The sequence below is a fragment of the Lepidochelys kempii genome, chromosome 11, assembly GCF_965140285.1.
Source record: "Lepidochelys kempii isolate rLepKem1 chromosome 11, rLepKem1.hap1, whole genome shotgun sequence".
Taxonomy (NCBI): Eukaryota; Metazoa; Chordata; order Testudines; family Cheloniidae; genus Lepidochelys; species Lepidochelys kempii.
The window spans coordinates 5190636-5209621 of NC_136390.1; the positions used below are offsets into that span (position 1 = coordinate 5190636).

Consider the following 18986-nt stretch of genomic DNA (forward strand, 5'->3'; position numbering starts at 1 on the left):
GGCCCTGCCCCTTCCCTAAAGGCCTGCCCCGCTCACTCTATCCCCTCTCTCTCTATGGCTCCCTCTTCCCCCACCCTTACTCAGTTTCACCAGGCTGGGGCAGGGCGTTGGGGTGCAGGAGGGGATGCAGGCTCTGGGCTGGAGCCCGAGGGGTTCAGAGTGCAGATGGGGGCTCTGGGCTGAGCCTGGGGCAGGGGACTGGGGTACAGGAGGGGGTGAGGGGTGCAAGCGTAACCCACACACCTTCTTGGTGTGGTGTTCTGTCCCATCTAGTAGCGCTTAAAGAGAGATTGAGTCTGTGCTAAAGCCTTAGCCAACAGGCAGTTGGCTTTTAGCTCATGATGTAGAGGCTCATGCACTAAGCTCCAGAGGTCCCAGATTCGATCCTGCCCATTGACAATGAGGGTCTGTCAGCCCTACATGAGCTCTGGGCGGGGAGTGTAGGTACAGGAGGTGGCTGGGTTAGGGGGTGGGGGGCAGGCTCTGGGAGGGAGTTTGGGTGTGGGCTCAGGGCTGGGGCAGTGGGGTCTGGGAGGAAGTTTGGATGCAGGAGGGGGTTGCAGGCATGGGCAGCGCGTGGAGACCCGTTCCCCCTCCACCCTGGGGGCTGCAGAGAAATGCCAGCCGCTTCCAGGAACAGCACGGGGCCTGGGCAGGCAGGGAACCTCACTTAGCCCCGCTGCGCCACCAGACTTTTAGCGGAGATCGCAATCGACTGGCAGAGGCTCCAGGATTGACCAGTCGATCACGATCAACCGGTTGGTGACCACTGGTCTAGCAGTTGGAGTAGGAGAATCAGGACTTATGGGTTCCATTTCTGCATCTACCATGTGACCTGGGATATGCAGTGTTGTTGTGGTTGTTTCAGTCCCAGGATATTGGCCAGGCAAGCTGGGTGAGATAATATCTTTTTATTGGACCAACTTCTGTTGGTGAGAGAGAGAAGCTTTTGAGGCTCAGAATTCTTCTTGATCTGGGCTATGTCTGCCTCACTTCCTCCAAAAGAGACTCAATAACTACCTCTGGGAGGCTTCACAGATTGTAATGTGCTTGGAGATCACTGGCAATAGAAATGTGAAGCATTCTGATCGTGCTCATAAGCACGTTCCTTTTGTCTTTCAGAACAATGACCTGCTCTGGGTGGATTTCCATCAGAAGCTTGTGGATCAGGCGCTTCTAACCATGGACACTTACCTTGGCCAATTCCCGGACATCAAAGTAGGTTGCTCCTCTCACTCCTGTCACATTGTGCTAGAGAATCTCTGGGACGCTGTGAGTTGAAGTTGGGGCTTTGCATGAGCGCGTCTCTTGGGACTCCATCTTTAGCTTGGGGGTAGCGAAATGGATGTGGCATAGGCACCCCCCCCCCCACTGAAATCACACTGCCCCCTGTTGGCCAAACACCAATCGTCTGCTCTCTTGGCTAGTGAATAGCTGCCCTGGCAGCCAGGGTGTGGGGTATGTGAAAGAGAAGGAAAGGGGATGCTGCTATTGGATGCATTCCAAAGAGGATGGCGCTCGGCTGTTCTCAGTGGTGGCAGATGACAGAACAAGGAGCAATGGTCTCAATTTGCAGTGGGGAGGTCTAGGTTGGATATTAAGAACCCCTATTTCACTAGGAGGTTGGTGAAGCACTGGAATGGGTTACCGAGGGAGGTGGTGGAATCTCCAACCTTAGAGGTTTTTAAGGCCCGGCTTGACAAAGCCCTGGCTGCGATGATTTAGTTGGTGTTGGCCCTGCTTTGAGCAGGGGGTTGGACTTGATGACCTCCTGAGATCTCTTCCAACCACAATCTTCTATGACTCTATTGCTGCAGGATCAGCTCCCATGTAGATTGTCCTCTACGTATCGGTGCAATAGCTGGATTAACTGGAGCTGCCCTGGGAAGGTGTGAGATCTGCATACTCAAGCTTTGTAGGGAGCTCTACGCTTCACTCATCATGATAAATATTCCCTGGCTCCCCTGCTCTTTTACTTCCTGTCACTGGAGAGTGGCTCCATGCCATAGACTGGGGAATTGTCTGTTCACCTAGTGTGGTAGCATGTTCTAATACATGGGCTTTCATCAGCCCCCTGTGAGCAGAATGTGTTTCAGTTGGAAACCCTCTGTCATCACTAGAATAGCGTTTCATTGTCTACCAGCCTTGTAAAGGGAATAAAACCACCCAGACAAGGCTTCATTCATGCTTTCCTGCTACCACAGATCCAGGACTGTGGAAGGGGAAGGCCACGTCGGGCATTAATGCATTGACATCGAACGCACTGAAGAGAAGTAGCTGAAACTACATAATGGTCCTTATTCCCCTCTCCCACGTTAAAAGGTGCAGGAGGGAGAAATTTACCTGTGATACTCAGGGGCTTTGATACACCAGCAAGCCTGCTGCATTTCCCCCTTCTAGAGGAGACACTACAGGCCGTGCCAGGGGGTGGAATGAGAAAACACATGGGTGACCTCACATACATCTGCCTGAATGGTCCCTGAAGCACCTTGGGAGCCCCTGGCCCCGTCAGTGCCGACCTTCCCTCTGGCTCTGCCATGTCCGAGCCACATTACAGCTCATGAGCTGAGCCGTGCTGGCTTAGCGCATGCCAGTTGGAGAGAACACGCTGCCCAGAAAGCAGCTGTCGGCAGACCCTGCCCCTCTCCCACCAGGCTCCTTGGAGTTCGTGCACCACTTTGCAGTGGAGGGTAGGGTCAGCGTGGGGATTAGCCTGGTTTTTGCTCTGTGCTGTTCAGGCCAGCGCTGCAGGGCGTGCTGGGACCTGGCTGCATCGGCGTGCAAGGCGGCAGGCTGTGTGCGTGAGGGAGTCTCTTGGCAAGCCAGGATGCCGTTCGTGTGGCTCCACGGACGGCAACACCGTTAGTTCTGAGTCTCTCCATTGAAGTGAGAGCAGCATGAGGTACACGCAGAGCAGCTGGATCCAACCTGCCACACCGGCGTCTTCTAGTGGGAAACGGACCCCTGGCTTTTCCTACCCAGGTGCAGCAACTGAAATGCCAAGAGGGAATGCAAGGGCTGCAGAGGCATCCCCCCCTGCGCTCTGCATGCCTCTTTTCCTCCCCCAATCTGTGTTTTGTGTGTTGGCTCATTTTTAAAACTTGGCCCCTACCTGGCAGGTCGGCAGAATCCCGTTAAGTGCCGGATTTATTTTTCCCCCCGCTGTTTAGGCCGTTGGTGCCCTGGCTTTCCCTTCCCCTGGAAGTGCAGAGCAGTCAGGAAGCAGCCAGTGCTGCTGGCGAGTGGCCAATAAGTTTATGAGGCTTGCGTGGCAGGCAGATCTCTGTATTGGGTTAAAAGTCTGTTGGCACATGGCCAGCTACTCAGGAGGGGTGGGGGCCTCTGCTGACCGTGCAGGATCATATGATATCCTGTGAGTTCTCTCTCTCTCTCTCTCCCAGCCCCATTCCCTCCCCCAGCACCAGTTCACTTTGAAACAGCTGCACAGGGAATGGGCTTTTCCAGGTGGCAGCACTTGTAACAATGTCACCATATGGGACGGTGTCAGCTGGCTCCTTCCCTAGGAAAGTAACCCTCCTCCCCTCCCCCCCCCCTTCCTGATTAGCTTAAACTTTTGTCACTATCTGAAGTGGCACTTCCCTCCAGAAACAACAAATGGTTTCAGGTTCCAGGATCATAATGCAAGCTGTGAACATGTGCGACCACAGGGGGTCTTTGTTTCTTGGGGCCCCTCCCCACCCCCTCCACACACTTGCTTCTATAGTTTCCACTATGACTGTACATCAGAGGTCAAACCATGGGGGAAAAAGTAGCTGTCTTCTTCCAAGCTGTGGAACTCCTTGCCGGAGGATGTTGTGAAGGCCAAGACTATAACAGGGTTCAAAAAAGAACTAGATAAGTTCATGGAGCATAAGTCCATCAATGGCTATTAGCCAGGATGGGCAGGGATGGTGTTCCTAGCCTCTGTTTGCCAGAAGCTGGGAATGAGCGACAGGAATGGATCAGGTTTCAGAGTAGCAGCCGTGTTAGTCTGTATCCGCAAAAAGAAAAGGACTTGTGGCACCTTGGAGACTAACAAATTTATTTGAGCATGAGCTTTCGTGAGCTACAGCTCACTTCATCGGATGCATTCAGTGGAAAATACAGTGGGAAGATTTATATAGACAAAGAACATGAAACAATGGGTGTTACTATACACACTATAACAAGAGTGATCAGGTAAGGTGAGCTATTACCAGCAGGAGAGTGGGGGTGGGATGGGGGGGAGAACCTTTTGTAGTGATGAAAGGTGGGCCATTTCCAGCAGTTGACAAGAATGTCTGAGGAACAGTGGGGGGGGGGGGAAGGGAGGGAGGGAGGGGATAAACATGGGGAAATAGCTTTACTTTGTGGAATGACCCATCCACTCCCAGTCTTTATTCAAGCCTAAGTTAATTGTATCTAGTTTGCAAATTACTTCCAATTCAGCAGTCTCTCATTGGAGTCTGTTTTTGAAGTTTTTTTATGAAGAATTGCCACTTTTAGGTCTGTAATCGAGTGACCAGAGAGATTGAAGTGTTCTCCGACTGGTTTTTGAATGTTATAATTCTTGACGTCTGATTTGTGTCCATTTATTCTTTTACGTAGAGACTGTCCAGTTTGGCCAACGTACATGGTCACTCAGTTACAACTCTAAAAGTGGCAATTCTTCAACAAATAAACTTCAACTGTTGGAAATGGCCCACCTTGATTATCACTACAAAAGGTTTCCCCCGCCACCCCACTCCCCACTGGTAATAGCTCACCTTCGCTGATCACTCTTGTTAGTGTGTATGGTAACACCCATTGTTTCATGTTCTCTGTGTATATAAAGGGATGGGATACTGGGCTAGATGGACCTTTGGTCTGACCCAGTATGGCTGTTCTTATGTTCTCTAGCTGCCTGGCTTTCTTGTCAATTTCAGCTGATGCATGTAAGGCAGTGTCTACACACACACTGTCGCCTGCCCCTAATTACACCAACATCAGGCCCACGCTTCTCATAGAGGTGGCGGTATTAGGTCGGTGTAGCAAGGCACTTACATCAGCGGGAGCAAGGCTGTAGTATAGACGCTGACCTAATTAGGGGGACGTAAGCTGCCTTAGGTCGACCTAACTGTAGTGTAGACTAGGGCTAAATCTTTTCCATGTCTAGCTTCTCTGGAACACTGTTAAGGTTTTAGGCTGGGGTTCCTAAAGGAGTCATGCACCCAAATTTCCCCTGAATTTGAGCACCAAACACTCCTTTCAAAATCTCAGACCACAAATATTGCAGCCTTACTGATATGTTTTTTTTTCCTTTCTCAATCCCCAAGTAGGGTTGACATTTTCTTCAGGATTATCCTGGAGTCTCCAGGAATTAAAGAGTAATCTTTAATTAAAGATGATGTCCTGGAATGAAATCTCCAGTAATACGTCCCTTGGCAACCCTATTCCCAAATGATTCTCCAAACAGTAAGAAATTAAAACAACCTCCTGCGTTGTTTAGATCCCTCTAATCAAAGCATTGTCCACCTCTTGATCCCTTCCTAGAATTAGCTAGAGATCCGATTCCTATTGGGGCCTATATTAAGACGCACATTTATTTTTACTGAGGATGTCATTTCTTTTACAATAAAAAATCTTTCAGTGGTCTGGGTTTTAAAAAAACAATTTCTCTTTTCTGGTAAAGTCCTATTCAGCATGCATCCATTTGCCACCCGCACTGAGCAGTGGCTTGAGTCAAATTTGGTTTGCATGACTGATCGAAAACCATTACAAAAGATTTTGCAAATTCTACATCAGTGAGACTCCACAGCAAAGCTTTACATAAGAACATACAGCGTCATCAAGGTGACCTGCAAAACGAAACAAAATGGATTTGTGCCATGTTTGCTTCCTTAGGATCTAGCAAGACAGACTGAGAGGTTTTTCTGTTAGAAATTCCTCTGCTTCTCCTGGGATGCAGGAGCTGGTGTGATGACAATGTTGCAAGTACTGAGGAAATAGGAATGGATTGAAATGGGGGAGAATTTTAGTCAAATTGTCAAAAGGCTTTTGTTTGTCTTAACAGCCATTTAACTCCAATACACAGAAACCAGGTGGGCGGAAAGATTTCCTAGTTAAAGAACAACTAGGTCCTTCAGTTAAGGGCTGTGAATGCTCCCATTCAGTTCTCTGGACTTTCAAGGAGACCCTAGTTGGAACAGGGAAGCTGATATTCCTGACGGGTGGGTTTTTTTAAATGGTTAAGAAAAAGCAGATTTAAAAACCAAAAACCTTTCAGGCCTTCTGTAACTATCATTAAGAAGCAAAAAAGGGCACAAAAGCCATTTCTCCCTCCCACTCCTGTGCAGGTCACTGTCTAGGGTTTACTTGTATAAAATATTGTGTAACCCAGTATTGAACATTTCTGAGTGCGTTTTTGTGGAGTCTCTAGAATACACAAGGAGATCCCGTGACCCAACAGAGCTGGGGATGGGGGGTTTGAGGAGTGGGAGGGGCTCAGGGCTGGGGCAGAGAGTTGGGGTGCAGGGTGGGGCTGGGAATGAGGGACTCAGGGAGTGGAAGGGGACTCTGGACTGGGGCAGGGGGTTGGGGTGCAGGAGGGGGTCAGGGCTCTGGGCTTGGGGTGCAGGCTCTAAGGTGGGGCTGGGGATGAGGGGTTTCGGGTGCAGGAAGGGGCTCCGGGTTTGGGCGTCTCAGGGCTGGGGCAGAGGATTGGGGCACGGGCTTACCTCCAGCGGCTCCCGGTCCGCGGCGCAGCTGGGGTGCAGAGGCAAGCTTCCCGCCTGTCCTGGTACCATGGACCAAGCTACGTCCTGGAAGCAGCCGGCAGCAGGTCCTGCTCCTAGGCGGAGGCATGCAAGCGGCTCCACATGGCGCTCGCCCACAGGCACCGTCCCACCCCAGCTCCCATTGGCCAGGAGCCAGCCAATGGGAGTGCGGAGCCAGTCCTCGTGGCTCCCCTGCCTAGGAGCCAAACCTGCTTCCGGGGCACAGTGTGGTGTTGGAACAGGTGAGCACTAGCCTGCCTTAGCTGGGCAGCACTGCCGATGGGACTTTTAACAGCCCGGTTGGCAGTGCTGACCAGAGCCACCATGACCCAGTTCTGGGTTGCGACCCACGGTTTGAAAACCACTGTTCTAAAGGATGCAATGACCAGAAAGGGGCATGAACCAGCACTGTGGCTCTGGAAGCTTAGGATAGTTCTAATTCGAACAGAAACTGGGCCTGTCTCTGCTTGGTTTCTTTTTTTTCTCGTTTTTTTTTATAGTTATTTCAATATTGACTCAAAGATCAGGCTGCTTTTATTGCAAAGGAGCATCTTAGAATCCTTGTTTTTACCCATCAGAAAAGTTTTTACCCAGCTGTTCTAGAAGGATATTGAATGAGAGCCTGATTCAAACCCGAGGGGAGCCCTTCCAGTCATCTTGAGGAGCTTTGGATCAGGATCCTGTGGGAGAGCAGAATCATGGGGCTGCGCATTTGAAATGTGTGTGGGTTTTACTGTGGCTGAATTCATTGAGAAGCCCAGTGGCTCCACCCAGAGCTGCTCAGAAAGTTTAATTTACAAAGAACTCCAACTGGTGTGGCACGAAGGGGCCTGCACGGCACCGAGTGTGGGTTGTAGTTGTTCACAAACAGCATTGCACGCTCGGGAGGAAATGTGTAACCTTGGCTTTCAAAATGGAGGGCTTTGTCCAGGCGGAGGGCTCTGTGCTAAAAGATCCAATCACAGGATTGGGCTCTGGGTTGGAGGCCATCTTTGCTTCATGTCCACCGCTGTTGGTGCGTCACAGATAATGGAGAAGGGCGATGCAGAGAAACATTTCCCTGGTGCCGGGGAAATGCTGCCAGTGGCAGAGACCTTCTGAAGGGGGTGACCTATTATGAGGTCTGAACCCCAGAAGCAAAAGGGGGGTTCCAGCTAGCCCAAACCCAGAAAGGCCAATCCTTTACTCACTTAATGAAGTGTAACTGAGGAGGGGTTTAATTGTGGAGTTCAGCTGACAAGGGTCTAAACTTCATGGCTCTGGCTGTTCATAGCTGGTGTTTCTCTCTCTCTCTCTCAGTCTCGGATCGCTAAGCGAGGGAGGAAGCTTGTGGATTACGACAGCGCCAGACACCATTTTGAATCCCTACAAACCGCAAAGAAGAAAGACGAAACAAAAATTGCCAAGGTAAAGCAAAGGGTGGGCCCTGCTTTCATTTATTATTGTTTATAATAACTGCTCGTTTAGGAAGTTTTAACATGTTGACTCATCGTTCCCAGGTGCTTTCTGTTTAGAGAACTGTCATGCAATGATCCAGCCAGAGTGTTTTCTGTTTGGCAGAGTCACACCCATCCATTTATTTTTATTCCCCAAATAAACTTTAGGAGAAGGCTCTGAAGGTGTGTTAGTGCACTGATGCTGATCTTCTGGGCAGTGTACCTGGTACAGATTTCAGGGGTACATGGTTTTGGTGATCATAGAAGCCTGAGTGAGAGAGGAAGAATGGCCTTACGGTGCCAGCTAGGAACTGGGAGGCAGGAGGGGATTCTATTTCCTTCTCTGACCCTGGATACCCGCATGCCTCAGTTTCCCCATCTGTAAAATGGTGATGAGAATAAGTAAGTGGTTGGCTGCTGTGCCCTGAATTCAGTAAGTCTGCAGAGTGTTCTGATCAACAGTGCTATAGCAGTGTTTGCTGGGAGGGACTACCTGGCACTTTCAGCCTGGGCACGGCTGTGACCTGTTCAGAGCCTCTGCTCCGTTAATTCCTGCTGTATAAATCGTCCCCTGAACAGCTTTTGCTCTTTCAGACTGGAAGGTGCTACGGCCAAAGCAAAACTGGCAATTAGGTTGTCTGAATACCCTTCAGTCTTTCTGAAACTATGCCCTCCGTGATCACTTGGGCCCTGTCGTGACTAGGAATTAACGTGTGATGCTAACCTGTTTGAAACATCTAGTGTGGACAAGACAGAGTAGACTTGAACATGTGCTAAGATGGTTGAATACTAGCCTCGGCACCCCCCTGTGAGCACATACTAAAGGCAGTGGGTGAAATTCTGCCTCCATTGATGTCAATGGGGAATTTTGCCACTGACTTCAGTGGAGACAAGATTTCATCCAAGTCTGCCTGGTCTACGCTAGACTTTTCCAAGGTGTTAGCCAGAACATGCTAACAGCACACCTTAAATCCTAGTCTAGGGGAGGGATGAGCTGGGTGGGAGCTAGGGATGGTGGAAGAAGAGAGGAGGGAGACATTTCTATATTTTCTCTCTTCTCTCCCCCCCCCCCTCTCCCGAATCGGGAGAGACGCAAAAGGTTCAATTAACAATCACCAAATGCTTCTATCTCAAAATACACCAATGGTCCTGGAAGATGATGTTGCTCTAACTAGCTCTGGAAAAGTTAATCATGATTCTGTATGTCTGGGACCTAATGGCTCATCTGCCTTCTGAGTGCTGCTTTTGCACTTTATTTTAAGCCCTCAGTCTTTACTCATCTCTTTATCATTGCTTGCACTATGGATATGCAAAACCAGGGAACAAAATTGAAGGTGACTTTAGGAACCAGAATCATTGCATCAGGTATGGAAAAAACCAATGTCCCTCATTCAATACATAAGGCTGGTCAGCCAGTCAAATGGCTCAATTAACAGAACTTTCCACTGGCTTTTCTCTTTAAGCGTGCAGAAGTAAGAAGGGAATTTTTCTGGGGGTGGGGAGGTGCAATCTTTCATTTAAGGGTGGTGGTGTTAATTGGCGATTTTAAAACTTGCTGCGGTGATTCATATATGAACATTGGAACCTGAGGCCTCTGGCTCTGGTATTTTCAAGTCTGGGAAAACTAGACTACTCTATCTTTGCTACGCTCACTGGTCTCCCCCAGACTGCTCATGTGCTGACGCTCTGTGACAGATGACTGGTTGTTGACAGATTAATAGATAAGGTCGATGAACAACGTGGACCAAAGGACAGAACCCAGGGTTCTGTTTCTGATGCTGCCTCTGGGTCACTTGGACAAAGCAATTAGTCAACGGGGGCTTTTCCAGTCACTGCAGTGGGCTTGGTCTGGCCCTTCAGCCCTCTCTCCCGCAGTTACCCTGTCTGGTAAATAGGAATAATGCTACTTACCTGCCTTTGTAAACTGCTTTGACATCTATGGAAAAGCATTGGAGAAATGCAAAGTCTTGTTGTTGTTACAGTGTAGAGCAAATACTGGGCGCTAACTGGTGTTTTCTCATGATATTAGAACACCAACAGCATCATGAATTCTTTTGGACTTATCCTTCCTTCCCCCCCCCTCACTTCTTATAACACATGCACATACACCCCTTAGGAATCCTGCCACTTACTGCTTAATTGACAACACTCCATTAAAATGAGTGCTGTGGACTTTAAATAATTGCATGTGGATGAGAGTGACGTTGAATTAATCCCGACCTCCTTGAAGGCAGTCGGAGGAAACTCAACACGTGGCATTTTTGTGCTAAGTCACTAACCATTCTTGTCTGTTGCTCTTTGCAGCTGGGCTGCTGGTGAACAGTCTCCCAGCCCGGGTGCCCTCTGTCTCCAGATCGCAGCATTAATTACTGCTACACTTGGTATGCTTTGAAGGATTCGTAACTGATTGTCCCCTGGATGCTGTGTCTCTTGCCTTGGTGGTGTTGGGTTGGCCCAGCCTGTAGTGCTCTCTCTCTTGTGATTTTGTTTTCTAAACAGATGTCTGTCTCTCTCTCTCATTTTTGTTTTCTCTTTCCTTTGAAAACGCTCCCCCACGCAGCCTGTCTCGCTGCTTGAGAAAGCTGCGCCACAGTGGTGCCAAGGAAAACTACAAGCTCATCTCGTTGCTCAAACTAATCTGCTCCGAAATCAGGTGATTGCCTACCTTCCTGGCTCTAACTCCTGCATGTGCTATTTTGGGCTCTAGTCCCGTAATGTGCATTTAATTTCCAGGCAGCGTTCACTCTAGGCTCTCCATAAAGTGTGTCCTTGTTGTTCAGGGGCCAGATTTCTTCCTGCTCTAACACCAGTGACCTTAAGTGAAATTACATCTGGGGTAGGTTTGATCAGTTGATTTTTCCAGTAAAACTCTATTATGCTTTGCCCAGAGGCGGATTAAGATTTATTGGGGCCCTGGGCACAAAACATTTGGGCTCCCCCATACCTTCCTTTCAATGGGGCTGCAACCGCTGCTCCTCAGTGCTCCTGCAGGGGTCCCCAAATTGGCCAGCGTCCCTGGGCACGGATCCCATAGGCCCATGCATTAATCTGCCACTGGCTTTACCCCATGAAGTGAACACTGGGGCAAGGGGTATAGAATGGGGCTGGGACAAAAGATCCCATCCAGTTCCTCTAGTAGCTTTTTTTCCTAAATGAGAAGCAGATTTTATGGTTAAAAATAGAAACCTTAAGAAGATGCCTTGTGAATTTCTGCCATTCAGTAAAGCTGGATGCAAAATATCACAGCAAAAAGCAGAAGTGGTTTATACATTTGTACAAATTAGTTGCAAAACTTTCCCAGGGTGAGATCCAAAAATGCAGATTTGAAACTATTCATTTCTAGAACAAGTGCTGAGAGAATCTCCCAAGGCCTCAGAGGTCCAGTCTGGTTTGGATTAGAAAGGGATGCAAGAGGTACATCCAGCACTAGACTGAACACCGTCAAGTTGCAGGCCCTGGGGCTGCCTAAAAGCAGGGTTTTTCCAGGTATTATTTAGGTTTGAGATCCTACAGGGAAGGAGTTCAGTAAGTGAGGTCAATGAAACTATAGTTATTGAAATGGGATTATTTGTTCCACTCCTTGCTTGGGGAGTGGGAAGGAGAAACTTGCCTTCATGGTGGAATCGTCCATGGTGACTGTTTCATGGAAATACTCAGACCCAGATCCTCATCGGTCTGTAGGCACCTAACTTCCATTTAAAACATTTCCTAAGTACCTTTTGAGCATCTGAATCTCAGGGACCTACAGTAGGAGCAGACAGACAGGAGGACTGTGCTAGGGAGGAATGAAAACAAATACTCTGAATGGGAGGAGGACATTAAGTCATTGTTCTGATTCCGAGAAACCCACATACCTACTCATACATTCCTAGTGATCTCATCTGCTTTCATTCAATTGCTCCCTCACATTCCTGATCAGTGAATGAATCACTGTTTACCTATGACAGGCTACGCTTCAAAATACCTGGGAGCTTTCACAGCCGATTTCTGATTGTACTGATAGGATACTGGCCAATAAAAATGCTGGAGTGCCACATAAACTGAGCATTGGCTAATGGAGAAGATTGTAGGTCACCTTTAGGGCAATTGCAAAGGAGGAAAAATTGTACACATTTTTTGCTTCTTGGTGATGTCTAAAGGCCTGAAAGGTTTCTTTAAGCTTGTTTTTCTACTGAGAAATAGCAGGGAAAAGAGGATTTGCTGGAAGCTTCTTTGGAGGCTACACAACTGGAGAGGGAAGTTTCTCAGCCCATAATCAAAGGAGTCAGCGTAAAGCTATCAAACCCCAGAACCTTAAACAGCCTGAGTAAAAATCCCTTCTCCTGCCAATTGCTCATCGTTCAGTCTCGTGTTATGTCACAATCTCCCTAATTGTCTGCTCTGTTTTTGTGGGGAGACTAAGACTGGGCAAGCCGTTTTGATTTCTAATATAAAGATGAGTTGGCAATTAACCTTTCAAATAACCAACTCGCCTGGCCTTTAACAGATAGAAAATAGTGGGAGTTTCTTGTGAACGCTCGGGAGGTTTCCTCTTGGGGGGTGTAAGCGAGTTACACTGTAGCATTCTGGTGACTCTCTCCCATTTGGAACAAAAAGGAAACCGCTTAGAGCAGCAAATTCCTGCTGCTTCTTAGCTCCACTGAAACGCTGACTTCTGTCTAAGCTGCAGTGTCCTTGGTGATCTGTAGCTCCAGCAGAACAGTGTTTCTGGTGGTCCGTCCCATCAGCCAGCGAGTAACCAGCTAATTGAGCGGTGTGCCCTTCTGGTTCCCCAGAGAGGAAGGATGGCCTATGGGTTAGAATCTAGCCTGGGACTTGGGAGACCTGGGTTTAGTTTTCTGCTCGGACACTGCTTCCTGTGTTGCCTTGGGCAAGTCACTTAGGCCCAGAGCCTGCATGCAGAAGTCAAAATGGGAGTTCAGTGAGAGAGAGGTGCCTAAATACCTTTGAACATCTGTGCCTTGGACTCTCCACCCAGTGCACATTAGCCTGGGTATGCGGGACCCGGGCTTGTGGACTCCGTGTTTCCAAGCCTGTGCTTAAGCATCCGTACTGCATTGTAAGTCTGGGTTTACAATTGCTGCACTGGGGTCTCGCAGCTGTGCAAACATGTCCATACTACACTGCACAGACCTTCTGACTCGGGTCTGCAGCTTGAGCTGCCTCCACACTGCAAAATGACAGGGCTTGGACCTGCCTCTCAGCGGGACTTGGACTCTGACCCACCCCCCTATCAGGGTCCTAGAATCCAGGCCCTGAGTGCTTACTGACCCGAGTCAGACTGAGATGTGTGTGGACGGAAGCTGGGCTCGGGCTCAAACCTGACTCAGTCTGGCCCGTAGTGTGCAGTGTAGATGTTCCCTCTCTTCCCTACCTGTAACATGGGGATAACAGTGGAACTGATGGCAGTGGGAGTTGAGGATAGCTGTGAGGAGATGCTCAGCACTGCACAGAATCAGGCCTGCTGTATCCAACCAAAATAAATTCTGCATAGAGCTGGATCCCGGGGACCATATACCATTGGCTTGGCCAGAGCACGAGAGAAATGAATCTAGCTCTATCACTGGGAACAGCAAAGGGATTTGAATGTCCACAACAGAGCCCTAGCCATAGCTCTGAGCTGCATGGATCCCTCTTCCCTCACGTTTCTAGAGTGAACGCTGCCTGCGGGCTTTTAGTGGCTGTGCTTTGGGCTGTCCCAATACTCGCAGATCCGCTCAGGATTGCTTTCTGTGTCCTTCGGCCTGGAGAACGGATAAACCTGAGGGAGGGACCATGTCATTTCCTTCATTGTGCAATGGGGCTACTGAAAAACAAACAGCATTTAATGGGGATCTTCGCCTCTGGGGATTTGAACTCCTGACTGCGGTTCAAGCCTGGTGTGGAAATGAAAGGGGACACATTTCAAAGGTGACTTCACTCGTTTTTCCTTTTGAGTGAATGGATCGGAAACATTCGTGCCCTGATAGAGGTCAAGGCCAGAAGAGACCCTCCTGATCCTGTCCTCTGCCCTCCTGCATTGCATAAAGCGGCATCTCTGTTTAGGAGGGGGGTCATTTTTTGCAAGCCCACAGTAAATGGTGGGCTTGTCTAAATGCCAGTGCGCAAGAAAGACAGGCGTCACTTCCGTTGCTCTGTGCCTTCCTTGGAGTGGCTCCATATCTCTGTTAGAGACCCACCGTTTCACAGACAGGCCAAGATGGGCATTTCTTCCAGTACCCAGCTGTCTCTCTTCTGGCAGGAACCCCTTGTTCTCTGACCTTGAGCACGGAGGACATCACTCCAGGCTTCTGCTGAGGGCTGGTGACTTCTGAAAGTTGGGTGGGGGCTAGACTGAGAGACCCTGAGCCCTTCCTCTGCTAGTTCCCCCTGGCCAGGGAAGCAGGAGACCAGAAATCGGACCTGGGTCTGCCACATAGCAGGCCAGTATGTCTCCTTTCCTGACTGCTCCCCCATTAATCTGGTTTGTGTGCATACCTGTCCTTGAGACGGAGAGCCCAATGCTGCCTAAAGCCGGGTTTCCTCTGTTAACCCCATTGCAGAGCAGATCTCCTTCTCCTGGCGATGTCTGTCCCTTGCCTCTTGGAAGGGGCAGGAAGCCAGCCTCCGGTTCCGAAGGTTCCTGTGGCAATAGGAAGGCGGAGAGAGCGGGCCCCTGTGGGGGCTGGATTTGCACACAGGCTGGAGAGCCCTGTGGCATTGGACATTCCTGCTATTGTAGTTAATATAAACAGCAGCTTGTGCTGGCCTTCCTGTTTAGGCTGTGCTGTGGGGTGGTTACTCCAGGGATTCGCTGTTCTCTCTCCCCACCACGTGGGCAGGGGCGAGGCAGAGAATGGAAACATTGAAACGGGAACGTTCGCGGTACAGGGCCTTGAAGGGAGGAAGAGGGACGGTGGGAGGAGTGGGGTGTGGATGTGCCTGGTGCTGACTTAGGGTGGGTGTAGAGTGGTGGGCATGGCTAGTTCTGACACAGGGGGAGGGGGGTAGGGTGGTGGTGGGCGTGCCCGGTACTGACTCGGGGTGGGGGCATGCAGTACGGAGATGGTGGGTGTGCCCGGTGCTGCATTGGAGGGGAGAGGGTGCGTGCCCGGTGCTGACTTGGGAGGGGAGTAGGGGGTGGTGGGTGTGTCCACTGCTGCATTGGAGGGAGGGTGAAGGGGGTGGTGGGCATGGCCGGTGCTGACTTGAGGGGTGTGGGGCGGTGGACGTACCTGGTTCTGACTTGTGCTGTTTGCAGTAGGAGCCATGAGCGTCTTGTATCTCTGCATTATGCCAGAATTCTTGCCCTGGTCATGGGCTCCTTGGTGCTGGCAATGGGAGATAGGGGGATTCACCCAGACAGCGGGCCAAAGGGCAGAGCAGGCTGCTGGTCTGGATGCTGGAGTTAAAATCTTGATCAGACCCCAGTGTAGGAGTCTAGATTCCCTGGGCTGGTATGTGTGGCCCACGGCTCGTCGGCACCGGTTTTAGCTGCCATCCTGGCTGCTGTCTCCAGACTGTGGCTCCATGGCTGTGAAAGCCTGTCCTTGCTGCTCAGAGCCATCTCCCTGCTGAGCCCAATCCAGCCTTGCTCCTACGCTGGCCACTGCTCAGCGGCACTCTGCCAGGCAGGGATCCGCTGGGCGTGCTCGCCCTGCCCCCAGTGCTTTGCATCTGTAGAGGGTTCCTCCGTGACGGAGGATTCCTCATCAGCTGATTTAAGTTTTTGCTCTGGCAGGGCAGAGCCCTGTGTCTTCAATTCTCCCTGTGCACAGGGGGTTCAAAGCTGGAGTGGGGTGTCCAACCGGCTTAGCACCATTGCCGTCCATGGAGCTAGGCTGAGGTACCCCCACTGGGCTCTGATCTTTCCTCTCGGCAGTCCATTAGGGGAGTGACCCACCTTTTCTGGTGGTGCAAGTGAGAGGAGAACTAGACCCCTTGTCCTCAGCAGAGAATTACCCCAGGCTGCTGCTAAAGGGGTTCAGCAAGACCAGTGTGGTGCGGGGGATCTCCCTTGCCTGGTCTCTCCAACTGGCCAGGGAAGCAATGAATGCCTTGCGCTGCATGGAGCTGGGTGGGTGCTGACTTGTCCCGTCTCTGTTGTGAAGGCGGAAGAAGAGCTGGTGAAAGCTCAGAAGGTGTTTGAGGAGATGAACCTCGATCTGCAGGAGGAGCTGCCTTCACTATGGAATAGGTGAGTGCCTGAGGGCGGCTGCCAGAGGCCATTCGCCCCTTAGGGAGGTCGTTACTGTGATTAGCTCCCCATCGGTGTGAAGGAGGGCCTGGGTTGAGGGTAACCCTCTGCCCTGGATTTCTGGGTGTGACCCAGCTAATGGGGCCTCTTCTAGCATTCACAGAAGCCACCCCCATCCTGTTTCCAAGACCCTGCCATCCCCAGATCTTCCAGGAACACAGTAGCCACCCAGTGTGTGTTGTTTTTAGGGGCTGTCCATAAATTACATAGCACATTAGAGCATGGCAGGGGGTCATTAATTTTGCATGTTTGTTTCAGTGGGGCAAAGTGATACAATGGGTAGTAGGGGTCTTGAAAATCTGCCTAGGGAGAGCTTCAATATGCTGGCGACATAGTGGGGAAGGGGATTTAGGGCTCTTCTACACTGCAAAGAAAAATCCACGGCAGTTAGTTTCAGACTCCGGGTTAATTGACTCGAGTGTGCGGGGCTTGGGCTACGGGGCTAAAACCAGCAGAGTGGATGTTCCCACTCAGGCTGGCGCCTGAGCTGCAAGACCGTCACCCTTCGTTGGATTTCTCAGCCTGGGCTGCAGCCCAGCCAGGAGCATCTATGCTGCTATTTTCAGTCCCGTAGCCCGAGGCAACTGATCCCAGCTCAGCGCTGCAGGATTTTCTTTGCAGTGTGCCCTTAGGCACTGAGCCCCCAGGCGTGGCTCTGGCTGGCAAGTCCTTTCCCTGGCGTCTGAGTCCCAGACTCTCCAACCCTGCTGCACAGCAGGGACCCAGCTGGCCACCCCATGGTGCTCTGCTCCCAAGGGCAGGCTGGACACAGGGAAACAGGCAGGCAGTGAAGGGAGACCAGTGGATTGTACGTTTGCTGTACAGGGATTGCAGCCACGGAGACGAGGGGAGCTCGGAGAAATCCTGGTGGAGGCTGGATTGGGGATGAATGAGGAAGGAGAGCTGATGTTTGGGGAGGGGAGTGTCAGGGTCGAGTGCAGGCAAAGTCCACTCAGAAGTGTCCCAATTTCTGATTTTTAAAATGGAGTCCTCTGGGGCAAGGCTGGTGCGGGCAGAGGGAGGACAGGAGGAGGGGAGAGCAGGCATCAGCGGGATGAAAGCAAAATCCTGATGGGCCTTATAGTCTGTCTCTAGCGTTCTGGCTGTGTAGCTTATTCCTAAGGCTTCCCCGGCTGTGATAGGTGAGCACAGCTATCTCCTCTGCACCATCCCACTCTACTTCCTCTCTCCGCTGGTCACTAGCGGAGATGAAACATTTCCGTCAACATCTCTCCCCTGAGAAGGATAGATCTGCTGCACCGACCCACCCTGAATGAGGGGTGACAAAGCCATTTGAGCCACACACCCACACTGAACACCTGATTGTGGGGGCGTTGGGTCATTCTTTGCCACCTGCTAACCTCACTGCCCAGCAGTCCAGGCTGTGTATGCATGCGTGCCCCTCCACCTGGGTGGTGACAAGCTGCTCCAGTTAATTGTCCTCTGTTACGAATTGCTGGGAGAGCATCATCTGGCTGAGCTCCTGTTTCTCAGGGCTCAGCCCGCCTCTACAGCTCTAGCTGTCTCTGCCCTGTAACAGAGAGACGCGCCCCACATGTGACGGTGGGTCGCGCCCCTTCTTCAGAGCAGAAAACCCAGCCGGCAGGGCAGCACTTTTCTTGGGTTGACTCAAGTCACTAGATTTGGGAGTCACCCAGTGAATGTGTCTGGGACCAGGCCCCTAAAGCCTGCCCTAATTCTGGGGCTTCCCTGCTCAACCCTCTTGTTTTCCCCCAGAGGTTACTGTGGCATCTTTTTCCAGAAGGGAGGATGGGGGGGTGTTGGTCCATAGCCAGTGCCACTCTGGAGGATGGCGTGGGGTGGGTCTGCCACAAAAAGTCTTCTCCCTTTCTGCTAGAACCAACCATCTCCTACAGGCCCTACTGGCCTGGTTTATTCCGTAACTAGTGTCTCCCACATGGCAGCAAAGCAAAACAGTCACTCCGGCCCACAGGGCTGTCTGGGGACTTCCTGACCTACACTGCTGTTAGGACGGTGAGAAAGAGCAGCTTAACTGTGAAATGCATTGTGTGTGTGTGGGGGGGGAAGGGGTTAGCAAAGGAAATCAAGTCCACCGATCTTGGAAGAGCCACATGTATCCACTAACCCTTGCTCTGTTTTCATTTGGCAGTCGTGTTGGTTTCTATGTCAACACATTCCAGAGTATAGCAGGCCTAGAAGAGAACTTCCATAAAGAAATGAGCAAGGTAAGGTTGCTGGCCCTTTTATTCATTTGCCGTGCTATTATCATTAACAGACACTTGTGCAGTGCAGCAAATGCACCCAGGGCTGTACAAGAAGCCAGTGCTTGTCCTGATGGCTTTACAGTTGTAACATCCCTATTTAAATAGCCATCCGGTTGCTGCAGGGAATCTTACAGGTTTCAGCTGGGAGTATTGTTGATTGGGGCATATTCCCCCTAAAATCAGTGGATCCCACCTGGAGTCAAAGAAGCAATGAATGAAGCCAGTCTGATTCAGCACCTTCAAACTTTTGGGTAAAGAGTTTCACTTACTAAAATGAATAAACTGGTAGCAAAGGTGCCATCTGTCGTAAACCTTCAATGCCCTAAGGAGTATC

The 18986-nt window shown here is 50.6% G+C and overlaps 1 protein-coding gene across 10 annotated transcripts in view; it reads left to right on the forward strand.

Annotated features, from left to right (window-relative positions):
• BIN1 (bridging integrator 1) overlaps positions 1-18986 on the forward strand; it is a 162765-nt gene that overhangs the window by 84506 nt on the left and 59273 nt on the right. For 9 of the 10 annotated variants that reach the window (XR_012154183.2, XM_073305015.2, XM_073305016.2 and 6 more), the window contains exons 5-9: positions 1123-1218; positions 8034-8141; positions 10731-10823; positions 16261-16346; positions 18538-18613. Coding sequence is in view for 9 of the 10 variants with exons in the window: in XM_073305015.2 (XP_073161116.1) it covers positions 1123-1218; positions 8034-8141; positions 10731-10823; positions 16261-16346; positions 18538-18613 (459 nt within the window). In the remaining variant the exon portion in view is untranslated. The remainder of the gene's footprint in view (positions 1-1122; positions 1219-8033; positions 8142-10730; positions 10824-16260; positions 16347-18537; positions 18614-18986) is intronic. The other variant, XM_073305019.2, reaches the window with a different exon arrangement.